The 24269-nt window shown below is 35.9% G+C and overlaps 1 protein-coding gene across 3 annotated transcripts in view; it reads right to left on the bottom strand.

Annotated features, from left to right (window-relative positions):
* Window positions 1-21488, bottom strand: part of tnrc18 (trinucleotide repeat containing 18) — an 82847-nt gene extending 61359 nt beyond the window's left edge. For all 3 annotated transcript variants that reach the window (XM_066689269.1, XM_066689270.1, XM_066689271.1), the window contains exons 1-2: window positions 21090-21488; window positions 19242-19571 (exon numbers count right to left, since the gene is read on the bottom strand). In XM_066689269.1, the coding sequence (XP_066545366.1) occupies window positions 19242-19452 (211 nt within the window). In that variant the 5' untranslated portion in view covers window positions 19453-19571; window positions 21090-21488. The remainder of the gene's footprint in view (window positions 1-19241; window positions 19572-21089) is intronic.
* Window positions 21489-24269: the final 2781 nt, after the last annotated feature.

Here is a 24269-nt window from a genome sequence, read left to right as displayed (position 1 = left end):
GTATGCATGCAAAACAGGCAAGGTAATTTATTTATTTATTATACAAATAAAATCATATTTAACGTGTTGTTTGTTGCATTATTTTTATTGCAAATTCTCATTTACATGGTTTGGGCTTCCCTTTATCCTGCTTCTTTATGTTTTACCAATACGATGTCTGCCTAGGAGGGTTTGATTTTTTCTTTTTAAATATTATTCTGTTGTGACTTCTTAATTTACTTGTAGGCCTTGACAAAGGATGAACCCTAACTGACATGTCAGTATCTGTACTTCTTACCACATGACAGTAACAGGAAAGGGCTGTCGGTCAGAGGCTTATGCAAGAGGTTGCAGGGAGGGGGACGAAAGAGAAAAGAAAGCCCACATTTTGGTGGTATTCTGCTTTGTCACAGCACTGCTGACCAGCTGAGATTTTGCAAATATTAAAAATAAAAAGAGGAAAAGAAAGAGAAATTCAAACCCCCTAGAGCAAAATACAAAATAAGTATGCCTAACTATTCCCTTAATTCAATACACATCTACATTAACTTCAAATTATATTGCATGTATGTAGAAACATTTTTTATCTTACTATTATTTTTCTGCATTATAAACATCTTGAATATCTGTGCTCTTCACTTAATTAGAAAAATATTTTTCTAACTCTTGAAATACATAGGGTGGCAGTGTGGAGTAATGGTTAGGGCTCTGGACTCTGGAGTGGAGGGTTGTAGGCTCAATCCCCAGGTGGTGGGGGAACTGCTGCTGTACCCTTGAGCAAGGTACCTTACCTAGATTGCTCCAGTAAATGCCCAGCTGTATAAATGGGTACACAAGTAAAACTAATGTGATATGTTGTAACAATTGTCACCCTGGATAAGGGCTTCTGGTTAAGAAACCGGATAATAATAATATAGTCTGAATGGCAAGCAAACCCTTGTGTCCCATTGGTTCTCTCAAGTTGATTTGGACACTGAACTGCTGCAGGGCTAAACATCAGACTGTGAAAAAAGTTTGGATTCTCTGTGTTTGTTTGTTTTGTTTTAAGACAGGTGGGTGAACAAGATAATTGTTACAAGTAAGTCTGGACAAATATGCATATTGCTTCAAAGTATACCCCACAATATGCCAAACATTTAACTTTCTCTGGGCCTAGAAATATATTAACTTTAGCAATTTTCACCACATGCATGTGGGGACCTGGTTTATCAGTCTGAAATGTTGAGGCCAACTCATTAACAATCAAATAAGCACAAGTATAAACAGTAATGTAGTCAATTTCAATAAAGACAGTTCCCCTTTGCATCACACACACACATACACAAACAAACAAATATATATTTTTCAACTGAAGCCACATTTGCACTAATCATAATGCTTTTCGACCGACTTGTTCTGCAAAACAAATTTTAAAAGCATCTGTTTTTCATCCAGCCATGAAGATACATCTTTATTGAAGTCATTTGTTTTATAGAATGCTTTTCAAATAACCAAGACCCTTTTTTTCTCCTTGTTTTTGTCTGTTTTTTTTTTAATTTTTCGGCCAGATCAGCTGCTGGTCTGCTGCATAGGGTAACTGGCTAAGAAGAAAAAGAGAGAGAGAGGGAGAGATGAAGAGAGAATGAGAGAAAGAGAGAGACTGAAAGAGAGGGCACACTTAAAAGGTCAAACACATCCGCAGACATCAGCATAAACCTCTTCTCCAAATGTACAATGCCGTGGTGTACATTAAACAAGTAACATTTGTTACATGGCTTTGCCGTTTGGAAATCGTACTTGATGTATTTATGTTGGGCCTGTGTTTTACGGCCCGCCAGGCAGTGTTTAAATAATGTGAGTGACCCAAGGATTGCAGAGGGGGCACTGCTGCAATTTTCTTTGCTGGATTGCAATTACGTGACCATGCCTAATGATGTGAAACACACAGGGTTTCTCCACATAGCAAAGCCATTCCCAGCAGAAAGAAGGGGGACCGGAGAGGAGGCGGGGGGAGGATTGGAGCTTGAGTTGAGCAGATTTATATTGCACAACAGTTACATTATTAATGAGTTAATTTCCAGTATGTGGCCGCTGCAGACAAACATTTCTTACGAGATCAGTGGGGCAAGAAACATGTGCCGCTACACCCTACCTTTCTGCAGCTCCCACACCACATTTATATCGGAGTACAGCTCTGCCCCTTTCCTGCTATTTAATTAAAGCCACATTACCACTTTCACGGGCTAAAAACAGTGGATGACATTTCTTCTGTTTTTAAGACAAAACAGTGCTTTCAATATGGTTTACTTTATACAAGATCAGTTCCCTTATAAATCTCAGTTACAACACATGGAATGTTTAACTATACTTTACAGCAAGATGGAATCAACAAACTTCACTTCATAGGACTAGTTTAGCAACACTGACATCATGCAATCTGGTTTAAATAATCAAGTTTATCTTAATGTAAGAATACATATTAGCAAAAGGGGATTTAAAACCTAATTATTAACAACCATAATCAAATCTGATGTGTTGTAAAAAATATTAAAATATGTATACAAAAATAAAAAAGGTAGTTTCTATTTACAGATTGGTGAAGATTAACCTTTTCTTTATTTGTCACATTTTATATTTAACACTGCACTCCTTGATGCTGGAAATCAAGAAGATTTGTGATTTGAATAAGAACTTATGCAAAGGTATAACCAATTTCATCAAAAAGTAACAACAACAACAACAAGATTCAACTAACATGTCCATGACAAAGTAATTAATCACTAAGCAGACTGTAAAAAGTTGACTCACTCTGCAGTTTGAGTAGAGCTTAGCACAAGATAAATCATTCCTGACTGCTTAGCTTATGATAAACAGACGCCAGTTCATCTGTCTAATAGAAAAGGTACAAAAAAACAGTACTGTGAATAACCTCTCTGTCCAGTGTCTTGTCACTGACTTTACTATTCAGTGTTGAGGTTTGTGAAACAAGCATGATGTTCAAGAAATACAATTACATTGTATTTCATTGTATTCATTAGAAGGCCTTACCGGTTTATTCTTTCCATGTAGAAACTAAAATAGTGTGTAGGTGTGAAATACACTCAGTAACTACACTGATGAAGTGTAAACTATTTCAAGTGTTACAATATGGGGGAAATGTGGTTTAATTTCCTCTTTTCAAGTTTTTTTTTTTTTTTTTTGAGTGTGAAACTTGGAAAGGCTCTCTAACACCAAGAGGTGGGGAAGTGCACAAGAATTGCCGCACATAAACCTTATATTTAACTTCAGAATACTCCAGAAAGGATCTGAAGCTCTTATAACTTTAATTTCAAACAATTCCCAAACACAATGTGCAATCCATTAATGTATGGCTTCTGGTTGTTTGGTAGATGTTAGAAGGACTGTTTATAATAAAGAAATCCAGCCCGTGCCTTTTACATTCCCTCATATGCTACATTTCAAACAACTTCAGCTGCACAGTAACACTTAAAGCATCTCACACTGCTTTTTTAGGAAATGTTTCCTTTTGAATACATTTAAATAATGAAGAATAGTACATCTGGAAAATACCTCCAGACAGCAACAGAAGTCTTAAACAGACAAACCTCAAGTTAAAAATAAAACAATAAAACAAAGGAGGTCCCTTCTCACAGGGAAGTGACCAGTTGGTTGTAAAGCTTTTAGACCAAAACGCAAACAAAATAGTTTTCAAAAATGTTACAATGGGAATAATAATAAGAATAAACTGAAAACAAACAAGGTATAGATGTCTAACACCTAGAAGTCACAAGACCTAGGCACCAATGTCTAATTAATGTTTTTTTTTTAAAAAAAAAGCTACATACAGAGCACTCCACACTCCCCTATTAGAAATTGATTAATACTCAGGGGGGTTCTCTGCAGAGTACGTTTAAAAAATTCTCTTTTTAATTGCTTTCCTTGCAGTGTAATTTGTAATAAAATGACTAATTACATCATCATCATCAAGGGATGCAGTAATTTAAGAATCATTGGCATGGCTAACAGGTAATCATTATAGCCACAGATAAAAGATCCAGAAATGTAAAAACAAACCCCTCACACTTTTACCCCATTTTCCAAAGACAATCATATTTTCCATAAACCAGAAGACTAAAAAAATCCAGAAGTTAACTAGTGTTACATGGTATTTTCTGATACATATAAAAGATTACAGAAGAAAATAATGCACCACACTGTACAACTCAGTTAGGTGCATTATGTCAACCTGTATTTTAATATTTGAAGCATGAAAACAGAGCTGATAACATGATTTGTGAAGTTCTGTCCACACATCTGCCATCATGTTTTTGATAACTTGTCAACAACTGTCAAACCTTACGGAGAATAAGTAGACAGAATTGGTGTTAAGTGAAGTTGTAAAAATTGTTTTATTTATGTTCTGCATTGGAGAAAAAACTGAACCACCATTAGAAATTGTATTTAAATGCCCTGTGGCCCTAAGTAGCTTTCTTTTCACACAACACATAGTAACTAATTAGTCTCTTGTACCTTTGTAAACATAATAATCAGTGCTGGTTAAATCCATGCTTATTGTTGAGCAAAACATATTTGTGGCCTGACTGAGGTCATGAGTGGGTACCTCCACCCTTAGTGTGAATAAGCTGAAGAACAAATCTCCATCTGCAAAGATTAATTGTACCCATCAACTCATTTCAATACAAAAGAAAGCAATCTGCACAATACAGAATCTGAAATATTTAGGATATTTGTAAATATATATAATAAATTAAATTACGGACTATAATAGCAACTATAAAAAAGCAAAACAAAAAATAATATTGGAAGAGTTACTATAAAGACAGCATAACATCTTCAGAGAACCTCTTTCCCATTACCAAAGGGCAAAATGGGTCAAGAATGTGGAAGGTAAATAACAGAATAAATCCAAAGTGTAATGTAAGCAAGCCAGGTAGTGTACTTTATGTAATAATAATAATGTGATGCACCTATTATAATTTCAACAAAGTTCTACAATTCCATGCACTGTGACTCCCTATATATATATGGAATCTAACAACATAACGAAGCAGCCTAATTTCTCAGGCTAGAGAGACAAATTGCGGAGAGAAATTAAGTAGTGCAGCAGCTTGATACGCATTTTCTAGGCCAGTATTGCACAGCACTGAAACTTGATCTCATCAGTTTTCAAATCACTTATCACAAAATTACAATTTAATAAGCCTCTCCTACTGCGGTTTCTGAGCAGATGTTAAATGCAGGATTTATCGAATGTAGGTGCTCTTTTTAATCCTTTCCCCGTTCAGTGTGATTACTTTCCAGGGTATTTGCATTACTTTGATTGCATTTCTGGGTTCTGACCTCTCTCCTGCTTAATAATAATTAACAAAGATAGATAGACAGATAGACAGATAGACAGATATAGATCTATATTGAGAGAGAAATATCAACATACATTTAATAAAAATAGATTAGCTAACGTAACAAATTTAAACGTAACGATGCTTATTTATTCATTAAATAGTTATATCTGGCACAAAGGGAATTAAAACAGATTACAGACTCGCCTTATTTCTTGTTTTGTTTTTTCTTCAAGGGGACTTAGTTGCCACAAACAGACATGTAATCTCCAGGGTTTGAGAAGATTATTTGTTGATGATGAAAGAGGCTACTGACTGCAAAATACTTTCTGTATGTATGTAAACACATAAACACATTCACTCTCACACACTCATACAGATCTCCAAATCTCCAATACAATTCAGGACTCTACACAAAACAAGGCCAGAGACAACTCAGCCCTGAATCTGCGCCTCTATTGGATAATTCAAGCTGGAGACACAGATACAAAAGGGCTCCTTGGAGACATCTGCTTCTTTAAATGCATCTTTATGCATCATGATTGTCCGGCAATCATTGTGTCTCACATTTAAAAGGCAGGTTTCATGCTCTGGGCATCATGTTGAACAGCTAGTGTTCGGACAGGGGGCCTGTCCTGGGCCTAACCGTGACGTAAACTGGCGACGACAGAGCTGTGACCTACTGCCGAGAAACGCATTGCCCAAGCTGTGAGACGGAGAACAAATCATGACCAAAAAAAAGAGTGTACTGTATAACTGGACCAAACTAAAATAAGGAAATATGTCATTATGATTAAAATAAAAAAATAAAAAATAAAAAATAAGAACTAAAAAATACAATTGTCTTATTTGTGAACCAGAAAACCGAGTTCACTGTCACTGATGAGAAAACCATCACCATCGTGAAACTAATCATTATATCATCCACACCTAGTGTTGAGTTTGTAATGTAAAGTTGTTTATGTTTAGTTCCAAAGTTCAGCATAATCCTACATATACTCTCTATGTTCTAAGTGACATCTAACACTATAATAAGCCAAAACAAACAAACAAACAAACAAACTAAAATAAAAAATTAAACACAGATGGGCTCATCAAAGTGCTGTGGCTTTGATCTGGGCTTCGGCTCCACGACAGCAGCTGGACACATTACCATGCACCAGAACGAGGAATAGTGCAGCTCAATAAGATGTATTAATATGCACCAAAGAATCGATGTTTAAGGCGGTATAACAAGGCTGCTTTGCTACCAATGCTGCTTAAAAAGCCACAGTAGCAGCTATGGGCATTATACTCAAAAGCAAGTAATTTGGGAATTTTGATTCTCTCTTGATTCTGAAAGCCAAATATCCTCCACATCCCTGCCCCCTCTTCCCCAATTCCTGCCCCCCTGTCTCTTTCAGCCTTGAGTCTGTGTGGAAACCCAGAGCTTCAAGACACAGGATCACAGACCAGACTGTGACGGGAAACAACAGAGAAGCTGGCAGGACTGTGCTCGATTGGCCACGGATCAGCGAGTCCTTACAGCCAGGGAAGACACTTCCATGTCAGCCTTCATGGGCTGATCATTGGCAAGTTAACTCTCTGTTTTCCCAAAACACTAATTCTGCATTCATTTCATAAGCACTAAGTTTTGCATCAGGCAAACAAAATGTGTTAGACACATACGCATGACAGATTTTTTATTTATTTTTTCTATATTACTTTGCTTGCTATGAATCAAATCAAGAACTTGACAACTATTTAGGTGCATCAATTTTATTAAAAAAAAAAAAAAAAAAAAATTGGCTTCTAAAAACTGCCAAAGCCATTCATGTGAAATTTAATAAAAATGCTTTCATACTAATAAAAGATTTAGTAGTGGAAAATATTATTTTCTACTTGGCTTTTGAAGATAATCCTATATTATTATATGAATCATGGTGATTCAGTTTGTGTTTTTTTTTATATATACAAATATTTTTTTTAATCACTAATATAAAAAGGATGTGTTGGTGGAAAAAATACAGATGTTATCATATGAAGCAGTTTGCATCTTCAGAGGTTAACATACATGTTATCATTATTGGCAAGACTTTTTGACCACATTTGAGGTCTACCGATGGTTTTGGTCAAAACATTCTGCTGCTCATATTTAAAAGGTTATATGCTGAATCAATAGCACGATGAAACAAAAGTTTTAAAAAAGGATCAGAACAAACTTCCAGCCGACACATCCACCGCCGTTTAACAACCAACATTCTCACTTTAAAATAACATTTTTTTTAAACCAATAAACCACTGACAAAGGATAAGACTTTACAGGAGTTTACCCCTAAAGATTAAAACTGATAAATTGACTCATAAGTGACTTCAAAAAGATTAACTGAACCTTGGCTTATATTTTCTTGTAACAGTATACTTTATATATAATATATATATATATATATATATATATATATATATATATATATATATATATATATATATATATATATGTATATATATATATATTATATATATTTCTTAATATGTTTTATTATAATTTTTACCCAACTTGAAGAATTCTTCTTATAAAATAAATAAATAAATAAATAAACACAACATACCTCACTAAACATTAACCACTGTTGTGCTGCACATATCCAAGAAATTAAAAACCAGACATATAAAGAAACAAGAATTTTAGAAGCCCACCCAACCTTGGCAGGTAAACACTGATGTCTGAAATGTGCTTTCACTGGCTAGTTGTAATGTGGTTAATAATCTAAGGAACTGAAACCCTTAAACTGAACAAAAATGTTAAGTAATAATGTGTAGTAATATTTTATTGCAAAGCTGTTGTGATTTCTGCTATTTTATGCATTTATTTTAAGTAAGTGGGAATACACCACATTTGACAGCACATTTATAAAAAGCTGCTTCACAAAATAAAAACATCTGTACTACTGGACTACAAATTCTGGTGTGAGAATTTCATCCATCCCAGTATAAGTCACCCCCTCCTCCTCCTACCTACTTTTCCTCTGCAGATGCCTCAGGCCACGAAATTGACAGAGATCAACACAGAAAAGGAGACAATTGCAGTGCATGTCACAATCTTAGCCTCAGCACATTAGTCTAATAGCAGCTAACAGTCACTACAGGAGCCCAGGCCGTGAAGGAAGGGGGATAACCAAACAAAAGAGGGGTGCACTTGGATAAAAAAAATACCTTTTCTCAATTATTCTTAAATTACTAGATTGCTTGCTGCTGCAAATTACAGTAAACAGAAAGAAAACCTTGAAAATAAATCATCAGATTTTTTTAACTTCTTAAAAAAGAGAAGGCCTTAACTTAGAAATTCAAATTTAAAATAGCAGTTTCTGAATGCAAATCTCATACTGAAAATGAAAAAATAAAAAAATATTATCTGTTCAAAGTGTATTTGATTCATTGTAAATAGCTACATGTCAGAACAGGGTATTCGGAGTTAATGCAGAGCTGTGGGGAGATCTATTGCTTACCAACAATTGTTTGACAGCTTTCTGTTACCCATAATCATCAGTAACTACTGAACAAAGAGCACACCAATATTACACAGAGGCCTTCACCTTTAGCATTTACCCTGGCTTTGCTCTCACTCAAGGAAAACCAAAACCAAAATGAACGCACACTGCTGACTTCTGCACACGAAGACAAGTAATCCAAGTGGATTTTTTTTAATGTTTCTTCAACTACACCACCTGGGCAAGACTTACTAAGGGGAGGGAAGTTTCTCACAATCAATACATCTCTCCATCTCCATCTCTTTTCCTTCGGTTCTTTCAGGTCAAATAAAAGCCGAGTTTGTTATTAGGAGCTCCTTTCTGATTGAATACGGGGCACTCACAAAGGCATTTTAGCAGGAGCTTACAAATGAATACCTAGAAGGAGAATACATTTGAAAAAATCTTATTTTAGCACTGTACAGAAAGCATCCAATGTTATGCAAAACAAACCATTTATGCCAGAACTGAAACACTACAAAATAAAACTAAATTAAATTGCTGTACAAAAACCTGCTGGTGTTTTACAACAGTAACACCCACTTACACATGCGTCTATAAATTACTGCTAGGTCTGAACGCTAATTCAAAAAAGGCTTTGTTTTAAATATCTATGTCCCTTTGGTTGAGTTCTATTTTAGCATGTTTATTTTCTCTTCAAAGGGATATTAGGATATTCGATAATGGCATGTTAAGATGGAGTACTGATTAGACAGTAAACCATTCCAGGAATTGTGGTGATTCTCTCTCAACGTCACAATAAAGAGTGTGTATTTAGAGAAGGAAAGAAATAATTCACAAAAGCTATCCTCCTGAGCAGTAACCGTTTCCAACAAACAATTCCATTTGTCAGCATCATCATCGTATTAACTGTTTCAGCAATTGTCTTTTTCTTATCTGCTGTAAGATGCCTGCATCTCCTACAATTATTACCTTGTATTTTCAGAAACTGTCTGCAGTTATACTACTGAAATTCAGTTTTCTTTTTTGCAGGAGAGGGGTAAGGGGTTAAGCACCAAACTCAGTGTTGTGATGCATTACCTCTGGAATGGCCCTTTTGCTTCAACCTTGTAAATATTTTTTTAACAGTAACTGTTATTTGGTTTGGGGGCAATTTGTTAACCAAACCTCTTTCTTAGCAGACCCTTCTGTCTGGCTTGCGTCTACTCAAGCCCATATTCCTTCAAATTGGCCAAATGACTACCAAATCACATCAACCCCAACCCCCTTTTCCCTTATCAAATCACATCAACCATCCACCCCCACCCACCCCCACCCACCCACCATCAACCATCCCCCACCCCCACACACAAAGAGGAGGGGGGGGGGGGGATCTGCTGAACATTTTAAGCAGACCCTCATCTATAATTGATAGGAGAGTGACTGTTGGTCATAAAAAGGAGGGAAATTAGTGAGGCTTACAGAGATATAGCCAAGGGACTTGATCCCAGGACTAAAGAAGCTTAATAAATCTGTCACCAATCGTCAGTGTAAGGGAAGAATTTTATTTTAAAGACAGTACAGATTTTCAGATTTCATATTGCATAACTTGAAAATTGAAATGGTTGCATTAATGAAATCCTGATTGTATAACTGAAGTCCTCACTTGTATCAAGGTAATTGAAAAATGTCTGATTACATTAATCCTACAAAGGTATAATATACAAACCAACAAAAACAAAAAAAGGTTTGCACACAAGAAGTTCTCTGTAAATGACATCAAATCTGTTCCTGTTCTGTTTAAATGACGAGGGTTAAGTTTGGAGAGACACACAACTCCAATGGTTAAGCATGACAATTAAATGGTTTGTAATGCAGCCATCAAAAGGGAATACATTGAAGCATTTTGCCAAACATTTTGGCCTGATGCAACAATTTCTTATCCAACAGTACATCTTACCTTCCATTAACAAGCTTTTATGGGTCTGCAAGTACTCCGCTAAATTCTGAAAATAGACCTTTGGCTTCAGTCAGTTCTAAAAACCTTACACACCCACTTTATTTCTAAATGAAAAACTGCATAAACCTCAAAGAGAACAAAGCTACCATACGAGATGGAACAAGATTGTTGCTAAGAGAAACCAATAGAGACGACCCATTAAGATTTCTGAACAACAATTTCTTAGAGTCTAATTAAAGGGCTTGCTAAACAAAATAATTGCCCTTACATCCATTTATTTTATGTTCACAGTGCACAATTTACATGGATCTCGTTTTTCAGGAAATCCCATAGGGCACTTAAAATGTTACTGTAAAAAAAAAAAAAAACTATATTAAAAAATATTAAGGGGAGAGAAAAAAGAAGGAGGAGATATAATACAAATATGTTTCTCATGAAATCAAACCAATACTCTGCACAGACAGATGAGGAAAATATTTTCAGGACCCAAGATAAACATTTTACCCTCAATTAAAATGAAAAATGAAAACAAATATTAAAAAAAAATGAAACACAGCCTTTCGGATTTGAGTCACAAAAACCTATAGGGATCGACAAAGCCCTGGCACCGTTAATGCCAGTTTATTAATTATTAATTAATTATTTATTAGTTATGAATGACGTTTGCATGGTTTAGCCCACCTGAACGTGAGCCTAAAACCATACCTTATTCCTCACCTTTCCATTGAACTAAATAATTCAGACCACTGCATTTAAAAGCACTGATCAATTTTAAATAGTTGTCCAAGAGTATCGAGTTCCTCTCTAAATAAACTAAAACTAAACACTGACTTAATGACTTGGTCTTAATTTGTATCTGATGGTTTCAGAGAACCAAACAGCCTGGTTTTAAGGGAACATTTATTTAACAAACTCGATATGTCAAGCCCACGTTTCACAACTTCCACAGATTTTGAAAGAGCATGCTCGCATAAACACAAATTTCAACAAAGTAAACAAATGAAGCTAATAAAGCGGTGCTATTAAACTGTAAAAAGCAGCTTTAAAACAGAGCTGTTTTCATAAGCAGGGAGAGCTTTCCCTTTAATCAGGCCCTCTCTCCGCACTGTGCCTGTGCGCTCAACGCAACAGACGCTGAACGCTACTGGATATTCAGCGAAGAGAGCCGTCCTGTCTGCGAGGATTTTACTCACTCACATAGAGTTAATTATCCAAAGTAAGCTTCAATTTGTTTTACCACATTGATGTTTTATCATGGATATCTCAGAAGACAGAAAAAAAGATAAGACTGACAGAAACTAATGTGTGGTTGAAGGGGGGGTTGAATTCAAAATCTCTCACGCACACAAACAGACTCACAAATAAATAGGAAACATCTCCACTAGGACTATATAGGCTTGCAGACTTCCGATAAAAACGTTCTTTAGATGTTTTAAATAAATTTCCACAGGGCTCTTTTTTATCAGTTTGCTATACGCACAGGACAGATATGCAGAAGAGAAACAATATTGTTTGTGTGTGTGCAGTTTAGATTTTAAAAGACTATTAGGACTAATCGGTGATAGTGCTCAGGAAGCTAGGCCTTTTAAGGCAAAATTAAAGATGCTGATTTCCAAATTAATATTGGTAAAGTATTTCAACTCATGGTTTCATACCATGTCAGTACAGTACCCTTCAGTCAGCCCTTCATAACATCAAACACAACCCTGCTTAGAAAAACATTCTGCAGACAAGCATTATGCTACCTGTTTGACATTCAGTAGTTGCCATATTCTGGAGTGTTCTCCTTGTTGTGAAAGACACAAACTGTACAGTGTATCAGCTCTTTTTATACAGCGGGAGGGAAGGTAGGCATAGCTGTGGGACTATCATTTAAATATAAAAGCTTATAGCATTGAAGGAAGATTGCAAACCCCAGGCACTCCCTCACACACAATTTTCTAACGTAACAAAAAGAAACACCTTTTCAACTGAAGACGGAATAGTACCATTATAGAGGTGCGAAGGATTTTAAAGGACCTAGTACAAATCCAGACCACTGAAACAATGCTGGATATCACAAATTATGAAGCAGCCTACCCCAGACTATACATTCTTGGTCTCTAGCTACAGCACATATATGGTCGTTCAGACACACTAAAGCTAATGTGACATGGCTATCACAATAAATAAAAAGGACTTATTCTCAGAAACAATATTTGCATTTCCACACAAGTCTCTGTAGCAACATTATTTTTGAAACCTTTAACATATCTGGGTTTTGTTTTAATAAGTGGACATTTTTATTTCAAAGTCTTTGCAAGTCTGTTGAACAGCTGTTGTCATTCCTTTGAAGAAATGGGGTCAAAACTACAAGCATATACCACCCCCCCACCCCCACCCGTCATACAAGTGAGGCTAAAAGGTTTCCAGTAGGGGGGAGGGTGCTAGGGGTATCTAGACTGTAAAAGCCACAATATTAGGGGGCTGTAAAGATAACCTAATGCATGGAACATTATAATCCCAGCTGGCAATGCAACATTTTATGGAAACAATTTGCTACCTTCCATTCAAAATATTTAAAACAAAACAGATCTTTATTTCCAAAATCCACCCTCAGCTGACCAAAATAAAAAAGAAAAGCTACCCCAACAGCTAATGTAAAAAAAAAAATACGGGATTACAGAGGTATAGTGTAATTTAGATAATCACATGTTCTTTGTGGTCTTGAGTACTCCCTTAATGGAAAAATATATAAAGCAGCTGACTGTCCACGAGTCAAAATAAGCTAATGTGATAAAGGAGTTTGACATTTCAGACTAAGACGATGACAAATAAAATGAAACTGATATGAATTAAAACCCCTGGGAATTACAATGAATTAAAGAAAAGACGGCTTTGACATCAAAATTACAGAAAATGCATCTCTGTCAGGATATATGGCATAAACTACTTTGCTCAATATTTCAGACAGAAAACAATATATCTGAGAATATGCTTTTGTGCAGAAAAGTAAGCTAAACACAACATATTTCAAAGCAAAATAATACACCATGAGGGTGTGTATTACAAAAAATAAAACTTTTTTTTTTTTTTTAAAGGTTTCCCTTAAATTAAATGCAATGTATTCATGAATACGTATTAAATATGTATTTTTTAATATGAAACATTAATAAAATACTGAAAACGAATGAATGTTTTAGTTTTGTTTAATAGGAAAGCTTTAATTCTTGATTAATGCATCACCTTTGATGTACAGTAAGGTACACATCAGTACTGTAATTACACATTTGTATTGTTGCATTTTGTGAAATTCTTTTTAATCACTTTGGCAATGAATTACTTTCAAATTCCAGCATTTAAACAGAGATGTTTTGATTCCTTATCCGTTCCTCCAGAAAAAAAAACAAAAAAAAACTTACTTAGTTTCAATCAACATACGCACTCTTGTAAACAGACAAACACTTGAATGATAAAGACCTTTCATCTCCTAGTTTTCCTTTTCCATTATGTACTCCTGATTAGACCAGTTCACAAAACAATAATACAAAAAAAAAAATGATTCCAACTAGTATTGTCTTTCTTCACTCCCACCACCTTTTTTCCTTTTCAAGATGAGACACAGAGTGGCTACAACTCTTAGCAGACACTCAACAGGACATTCTTCACAAGCAGGTGGTCTTTAAAAGATGTCCTGAGATAGGTAAACATTGTTTCCCCCTCTCTCCCTCCTTTTCCCAAAAGACGACACGGTTATAATTTGAATAGGAGCTCCCCCGCTATTTATCAAATGAAGGTACTAGAGGCAGAGAAAGTATTGAGTATTTCCGTCCTTGCAATCCCCACTAACCCAGAGTACCCAGCCCTTTGTGGGAATGCTGAAGAAGTAGTTTGTGATTTGCTCTGCCCTTTTGTGTGCAGCTAAATCAATGCTGCAATTTTCAATAGTGCAAGATCCTACTGTCCTATGGGTTTTCAACCCCTCTTTTCCTTGCCCCTAACCGAGAGGCCAGCAGGGAGAACTTAGCCTCCATACAAATATGAGACCTGGAATGAATCACCTTTTTCCACATTTATTCTGCAGCATCCACCTCTGTAGCCATGTCCTAAATTAAGCTGGCTGGCAAACTGTGCTACTTTCTTTGCTTTATATGTAGTACACATACATACATGATGGTTGTTCAAGTTGAGAAAAATGCACCCCTTTAACATTGACGGTCTTTAATTGTGCTTTACAACAGTGATTAAAATAAAAACAAAATCACACCTTGATTTTGTGTAAAGAAACTGAAGGACTGTTATTTGGCTTCTCTATTTCACATTTCAAAATATATTGTCCCTCCAAAAGCAACTGGAATGAGGACTGCCTGTGGATTCGTGTCTATAGTTTCCAGATTTGTCTGCACTTGGGTTACTTTTTTGCACATTTGTAATCGCAGGAAAGAACAGAATTGCCTCCCGTGGGTGGATCATTTCTCTTGGGGGTAATTCAACTGATGCTTAGCCTTTCTGTTTCTTAATGGAACCACAGAAATAGGACACCATTGAGATCATCCCGTTACACACCATTCAAGAGAAATATATTTTGCATACATGCTGTGCAGGGGTAAAAACTAAAAACAATAGTGCTCTCCTACCTGGATGCACCAGGTCTACATTTTCAGATTATAAATGGCTTTTCGTGGCTCTGAGACACAACTAGAGGCTGTTTTATGAACTTTGAAGTGAAACTTCTGCTGTAAACTCCGATACAGTCAGTCTTACAACCTAAAAAACGTTTGAAGCAAATATTTAACAGAATACAGTGGGCATTCCTCAGCAGAGTCCCCCACTATGAGACTGTGCTTCTAATGGGCTATAAATAGAGCTTTCTGAATTTACACATTCCTGCAGTGCTATCTAAAATTCAAAGAGCACTGAGATCACACAAGAAAGATCTGAGGGAACCTTATGGTAGCACAACATTTTTTTACTGTGCAAAGAGAACATTATCATTTGCTACAGTAGCATCATTGTTTATTAGTATAGATAATATTGTATTGGAATTAAATTAACATTTTCTTAATCATTGATTAACTCTCAAGAAGTCACTTAGATGTATTATTAAAATAACTTATAAATGTATTTCTGTATTTATAATAAATATTATTAGTTATTAAAGTGAACAGCAAGCAAAACAAGACAGACACATTTCCCCCCCCAACAAATGCAAATATGAATAAATTACAATGATCAGAAAGACAACCTACATGATGTTTTTTCCAGGATTCTTCATTTATTGGACTTTACGGTGTAATTACTCTGACAGTATTCAGTATCTCTATATCCAGTAAGATTTCCTCCCATTTTTAAAGGTTTTCTTACTGGGGGAATACTTTCTTACAGGATATATCATCTAAGTAGTAATGTGTTCCATCATATTGATTTACACAATAGATCAAACTCAGCACAGTGACGACACGAAAACGGATGAAAATGTCTTCAAAATCCTGAATGTGCCACAACTAAATTATCTTGTGTCACTACAAACAATCAATTAGATCTTGCATTAAAAACCCAACAAACCAGATGTAATCAATAATCTGACATAGTCCATCTTAAAACGACTTGCTTTACCACACCAGTTTGAGAATTTAAAAGCAGTTTGATATTTTTGAAGGGGCAAATTATATGTTTCTCAAGACTATTTCCATTACTAAGCAATAAACACGTGTCAGTTTCTGGTTTATGTCTTACCTCTCAAAATGAAAGACAAGTACAGAATACCGTACCTGAAAGGTTTCTCAAATGAAAGCTCAAAATACTAATCAAACTGGAGTCAGCATACCTCTGGACTGGATCTGACACCAGCTTAGGTCACAATAAGGTGAGCTCAGACTATTTTTACTCTGTCGTGGAAGAAATGTATCATCCCAAATGTACTGCAATTGGCAATTGCTTGGTGTAATTATGTCATTCAGCTTTAAAACAGCCATTTTACAAACTGCTTTCAGGTTACTCTAAACAGTGTCGAAAACAGCAGACATGCTCAAATATCAGCTCAGCTGCTGACCTGCAATAACAAAGCATTTCCTTGACATAACCAGGCAACTTTACCCTAAAGTGAACCTATTTCTCAGGACAAATCATGCAGCTGTCTTATCTAGAGTGTTACTTCATAATAAACGGATCTCTCCCTCTCTCTCATTATGCAATAAACTATTTTGATATTACAAAACTTTATCTTAGGAGTATGTTCTTCAGTCTGTGTTCATAAAAGGAAAATATGGTACTATGCTTTGAAATCTGTTTAGCTTATCCCATGTTTGTATACTGCATGTTCGAGGAGCAGGACAAAAACAAAGCAATCCTGCAGCAAAACAGGATTCCTTTTCTGTCCATGTACGAGTGTCGGACAGCTTTAAGTTAATACCCACGTCAAGTTCAATGCAACACATTAATAAACACACTTTAGCATAACCGTCTAAACAATTCAGAAAGCCCTGCAAAACTTGCATGCAATGTCCTAGGGTCTAGCGTATTGCATAGCGTTTACCGCAGAAACCTCCTATGGTCTTGAAGAGTCTAATGGGATAATTGATGAAACGTCAGCCTCGCACATTGTACCCTGCAAGTCCTATTTGAAACGCTTTCAGTTAAAAAGGAAACTGTAGCATAAAATGTTTTTTTTTTTAAATCCACATAATCACAACAAATGACTTGGTAATCCAGACTTTTCAAGGCGAAAACTACCTCATCTAGTCTACAAAAGCAACAATTAAAAACACAATGGCTAGATAGTTAAAATAAGTATTTTTGTAACTTATTATTTATTATAGCAGCTTGTCTTTTTATTATTGCAGTTGCAATGTGATACATGACCTTTGCCGCCTCTCCCATTATGATCGGTTATGCATTGAAATGATCTACAACCTCCAAAAAGTTCACGCATTCCTCCAAGGTAGTACAGTATTTCTCATGTTAATTGCACTGATTTGTGTTTTCTTTTAACATTGTCATTTTATCTCTGCGTTTCATATGTATCAGTCACTAAATGGTAAAAACAAGTTACATATTTTTCAGGTTAGTTTACCTTTACATCAACAACTGTAATAGAAAACATGTCACACGTTTCTCTATGTACAGAAAACGACGTTATTAATGCACCTCAGAGAGACATTTTTCCCCTCAAATTTCATTAAATTACGAAATGACATCAATAATCTGTAGGGTGATTGGGTCTAAGCATTTTACAGAGAAATGCATGTACTTAAGAGAACTTATGGGCATCGAGGTGGATTAAGCACTACTAACATTTATGAATGGCACTACAATTCCCTTATACACTTCATAACAAGCAAGAAAACATGCAGGACTTGATTTTGTGTTTCCACTCACAGGTGTGTGCGTGTATATTATTTTGCATTAGTATTACATAGGCTACACACACACACACACACCAGTTATAAACATAAAAACACATAGCTTGCTAGATTTTTATGTTACAAAAGGCTAAATTTATGTTGACGGTATTATGATTACTCAACCCCACTGTCGATATATAAACAGGCTACTATTATTTAACGTGGGTAGTCGTGTCAGGGAAACTAGCATTTCTAGTTTTTACAACACATGGACTGTGGCCCCAACCGCACCTAATTTCAAAAGTGTAAGCATTTAAAATACTCAATGGTGAAAGCGTTAAAAAGATCCCAATACATTTGACAGCCTTGTCTGAATTTTAATTTGGACGGATTTAAGACTCTGTGGCGGATCTATAATGATGGAGAGACAGATAGTGTAAGAGGATTTGGCTGTCCAGCATTTTATTTCCCTTCTTTCTAAGAGGTGAAAGCAATATCGCAGCACCGAGAACGCCCACCCCGTTCTTATGTGCAAGTCTATGAACTTCTGAGCAGGGTTTAATTAACACGAATAATGCTCCATTCAATCATTTTTACACACATTACAAAATAAATATCAAAAGTACACTGATATTTCGATTAGCGACTGTACGGTTTTCTGAATTGGTACCATTTCTTCTTTATAAAAAGAAATAATTCATTGGCATTTTCGAAAACAGGAACTTTTATGGCAAAGTGTGAGGAGTATAAAGTGCAAACCGCAATGAAACACCGGCTGCAATACTGACACCGTGTATGCGCGCTCTTCTAATTAACCGGCTATTGTTATTATTCTAAAATATGTATTAAATTATGTTTTCTAAAATGTCAAAGATCTACCATTCAACAAAGGTTATTTTTTGTGTCGTAATAGAAGCACATCTGTATTTCTTGCAAAAACGTGACTTCAAAAAAAGCCAATGAAATTATAATTACAATTATAATCATGATCATCATAATACATTTTCTAATTAATACATAATACTCCTACAAGCACATAACAAAATGCACATTTTATTCGTGCGGGATGAAAGTGACCTAATTTAATTAGAGAACGCAATATTATGCATTACATCTAAAAGTAAAATGCGAAGGTAATAAAATATAATAAAAAGGCAAAATCTTAATGAACAAAATGAAATGAACAAACTCTTACCGTGGTGAGAATGAAGGTTAATGGCCGATGACATATATTTCCCACTATGGAGAGGCGCCGGGTGCCCTGTGCCCAAGTGGCCGGGGGACGGAGGGATTCGCCCGGCAGCAGTGGCCGCTCCGAGTCGGTGCGACTCCATAGCCAACCCAGAAAGCAAAGGAGGGGGTACATGGACAGATCTGGGGGGTCCGAAATCTCGGCCATCCATCATCCAAAACAGGTCAACTTGATAAAAGAAACTGTCCAATCAGAAAATCCGAGAAAGCCAGGCTGTTAAACAGTCCCTGTATTTCCAGGCAATTCGGAGTCCTTTTCAGGCATTCTGCTTACCTACAAAAACACAAGAAAGTACTTCAAGATCCCATTTTTACTGAAACGCTTGAAAGGTGCAAACATTTTATATTCAGGATACTTTAACATCTGAATGCAAATAGACACATAGCCCGGTACAGGGTACATTACTGCCCCATCATATCCTAAATCATTTTTTACTGTCCCAAATCTGTCGCAGATTTGGTTCTTTTTTTAGCAGCCGACAGAGAATTACAACGCCATCGCTTTGGATCCAGCAAGTAAGGACTGGCTGCTTGCCATCTGATTGCTGTATATTGCTAAACTGCGGTTTGAAAACACATTTATAAATAAAGAAAATGATACATTCCGCATAAAATACATTTGGCGATAGACTGCTGTGCAGACTTACAACTTTCTCTTCTGAAGACCCCGGTCCCCAAAAAAGGAGAAGAGGAATAAAACGGGCAGCCTGATCGCTTTACGAATAAAATGTCTACGTTATGGCAGTCGTGCATGCCCTATAAAGTGTAGCCCAAATAAACATGCAAAATAAATGTTTACAGCTTTTACGGTGTTTTTAACCTACTACTGTGATGAAGATTTATGTTGATTTTTGATGGTCAAATCAATAATCTGCACATAAATAAATAAATAAATACATAAATCCGTTTATATATCCAGGTACAGAGAGAAATAGTATGGATAAAAACGTTTAACTTGTATTATAGAATATATCTTATTTTACAGTGTATATTATATAAAGGGTCATTAGGTGGCAAATATGCAACACATCCACGGACCCACCGTGTCTGAAGTCCGATCTTTTAATTCTATTTGTAACGTGAAAGATTTCAAATCGCCCAACAGAAAACATGCAACTGGAAGTTGTTTTCTCAGCTGCAAAGAATTCCAGATTCTCTGTCCAAACATTAATTTAGTATGTATCTGTTATTAATCTCGGAAATACGTGAAATCAAGAACAAATATATAGACTACCTATTTGTACCTATACAAATGCAAAAATAAAACGTTCATTACACTTTTTTTAATCTACGTATGAGGTATTGCAATGGCGTACTGCATTGTACTTTTTCTTATACATTTTCTGAAATACTATATAACATTCACGCATTACCTATGCCTAGCGTGTTGCTGTGTAGATACACATTTTCCTTCATATAAGCTATCTTTAATATACACTACGTATGTCAAGATTATCCCAAAGAAATTGTGTGTGCATATTGTTATACACGGTGTGTGTGTGTGTGTGTGTGTGTATAGATAAACAGCACACATACGCAATACACCATTCGTATGGCTAAGCAATGGCCAATTCGCAATTTTAATTAAGAACAGCTTGCTCTGCAATCACAAGATCGCTTACATGTACTTCATTTAACAAAGTAACAGATTTCAAGGGCAAAGTCTTAGTTTCATGCTGGAAATGCAGCAACCCAGCGCACAGAAAGAGAAACAGAAGCAGAGCTGGTTAAGTTTAGACTCTCAAACCTTGGAATATGATAGGCACCACTGCTCTGCAAACTTTGTACTTACAAAACTTCTTCTAAAACAACTTCTTTCCCCATCTTTTCCAATGAGATCTTCAGTTAATTAGAAGGACGTTGTTTATGTTTGGGCAACCGTCTTCGGGATTAAATCCCATTTTATAAACTGTTACCCGCCTTTTCATTTAGTAAAAAAAAAACGTTTAGGAATCAATGTATTCATCCATATGGTTGTTTTAAAATAACCTCCGCCTTTTAAAAAACACCGGAGTCCTTTACTTGTGATCTACCGTCCAACATACAAAAATCCAATCGTTTAGATAAATCCAGACGTTTGTTGAAAGATTTCAAAATACTCCACATACAGACCATCCGTAGATAAGCTATAGGCTAACATTGAAAAAAGCCCCTTGCAAGTCCCTCTCTGTAGATCTCGGAAAACTCTTTAGCAATGAAACAAGCATTGTTTTACAAGCCCCGCCTCCGTAAACCGAACCAGCCAGATTCTGCAGCGAGCCCTGCGATTGGCTGCTTGGTGTGCCGATCAGCGCAATGTAAACACTTTGGCTCTACGCCAGTCCTATAAAACCAATTATGGACCAAGGAGGTTGTGCGGTTTCAAGCCCCCCTTCCTTCAAGATCGAGTGATCAAAACAAGCAGTGAGAATTTTTAGGAAGGCAGTTTCAAGGCGGCTCTCCTTTTCAAGCCTTGCTGATCAAAATAGTAGAAGACGGACCTAGTAGAGGATTCAGTTCAGTTCAATTGTACTCGTTTAGATCTCAGGAAAGCTCCTGTAGTTCAGTTTTAAACCGAGTACGTATTTTTTTCCCCCGAGCAGATCAGAGCTATATAAATGTTTTCTTCTAGAATCTACATTTATTTTCTATAAGGCGTACAGTTTGCTAAAATTGTGTGCTTACAATACCTGCATTTAACTCACAATCTCTGATGTGTATAAATATATCAATTCCTGGTAAGTGAATGAGAAACTTCATCCCAAGAAGCTACTAATGAATATGAATAAACTAATATTAATAATACAAAATGTTTTGCATATAATTAAATCAAGTTCTTTTTTTAGATGACGATGTAAAAGTAACAATACAGGGGAGTGTGGGATACTCAAGGACATACAATTTGAGTATTTTCACTTATTATATGAACATTGTAGTGAATAATATATTGTTCCTCCAAATGCAATACTAACTTGGTTAAACCGCAACCACGTCTTTGAAACTGGTTAAGCAAATACAGAGACAAACTGAAATGTAATATTTTAGGACGAATGAAAAATATATTCTTGAGATGTGTGACTGAATTGCTAAAGTGGAAATGTTTAATCATCCATTGGTGATTCAAAATTACAAACAAGGTGACTGCACCATTATGGTACTGGAGAGCTCAGCTTTGATAGTACTGCCCCTATTGCTTATGTATTTGTGAAGTGCAATAGTTTATTTACAATTATTATTCTTTTAGTCATTTTTTTAATTGAAGTAATCCCTGCCACTCCAATCCAATCTACCAGTATGTTGATACAATATTTTGTATTATTTTGCAATCATACCACCCAACTGAAGCTTAAGGTCATCCTTATGCTATTATATTGTAAGATGAGACTCAAGAAAACAACAATGACAGTTGAAAACACAGTTTCCTTACATGACATGTCGTCCAATTTTAAACTTACTTAGGTTACAATGTTTGTTGCAGCAGTATTATCTGAATTATAGAAGACTGCAATATATATTTGAATGGTGCTTCTTTAAAAACTCCTGGTAGTTCAAAACTGGCACCCCTTTAGAGTAATATGTTACAAGTAATTGTTTTGTGTCCTTGCAAATGTTTTATGTGGGTGTTTATTCACAATAAAGGGATCACTACAAATAAAATAAAAATGGAAATGTACAAAAATTTACAAATTGCTACACACTTGAAATTAAAGTAAGTTGCTTGATGAAGCTCTCAGTCTGGTTGGAATTTATTTAGTCCATGAGTTTGCATTGTTTTAGCTTTAGCGAGTCATATATAAAATTAAATAAAAACAAGCTGCATATTGGAATGCACACATAAGGGTACCCTGAAAATCTTTAAATCTTTGTGTCTGAGTTCAGGTTCTATTGTATATTGAATTTGGGTACATTTACTCAAAAAATAAAAATGTAATCCCATAAAGTCTAATTTAACAAATTCTAATCAAGAGTCTCCTAAATGCTGTTAATATGTAGGTGGTGTATAGAAATACCTGCTATTATACTACTGAATAATTACATTCAGGGAAACAGGACAACATATGCATACATGAAACATCTAAACATGACATGTTAAGGTATGCACATAAAAACTACAGATCTACAGATTTTAAACAGAAGCTAGAAAAATGTCAAATACTTGTCTCTAACATCTCATGAATTTGATGTTTAGGATTAAGCCACCACATACTCCAATCCCTAACGTCATTGCTCTCCACCTAGAGAAAGGCAGAGATGGGCATTGTCCTAAATTATCCCCGATGGCACCAAACAAATGGTCTCACAGTAGGTTCCAGGATATAAATTCAATACCCCTTGCTGTCAGTAAGTCCCTTGACATGGAGATCTGTGGAACCATCAACTACAAATTCTGTGCAGACCATAACCCAGCCTCCACCAAAAGAGCTGTACAGAACAATATTAGTACAAGATGACCTGGATGTCTCCACAGTTTAATATGTCAGTCATATATGCTTACACACTGGCCTCCAGGATCAAAGTTCCCAATGTCTATGTTCACAAGTAAAGCCCACTCTGGTCTTGCATGGTGAGAATCAGACCTGCAGATGGTCACCTAGTCTTAAGACATCTTTGCACAGTCTATGATAAACTGGTTGACCTGAAAATTCACACCAGTGGCTCACTGGAAATTAATATAAAGTGTACAAGCATTACATAGTTATGTGGTGAGAGATAGTCCAATCTATTCTGTCCTCCTAATCCACTGCCCACTCTCATGGTACCTTCTCCACCATCTGCAACTATGTTACTTCCTTTTGTGTGGCTCTTTCTCTCAGCTTTCTAAGTGCCCTGATCCCTTCTGTCTGATCCAGATAGGGTCTAAATAATCCTACAACCCCCAGAAAACTAGACACAATAAAACTGTCCTATTTAAACCTAATTCTCCGATTTCTCAAGGTGACTAACAAAAAAAGACCACGGATAGAACAATACATAGGTGTACCTGTACCTACGT

Source organism: Amia ocellicauda, chromosome 17 (genome assembly GCF_036373705.1).
Source record: "Amia ocellicauda isolate fAmiCal2 chromosome 17, fAmiCal2.hap1, whole genome shotgun sequence".
NCBI lineage: Eukaryota > Metazoa > Chordata > Actinopteri > Amiiformes > Amiidae > Amia > Amia ocellicauda.
Note: the sequence above shows the minus strand (reverse complement) of the source record. Positions and strands in the feature narration are given on the sequence as shown.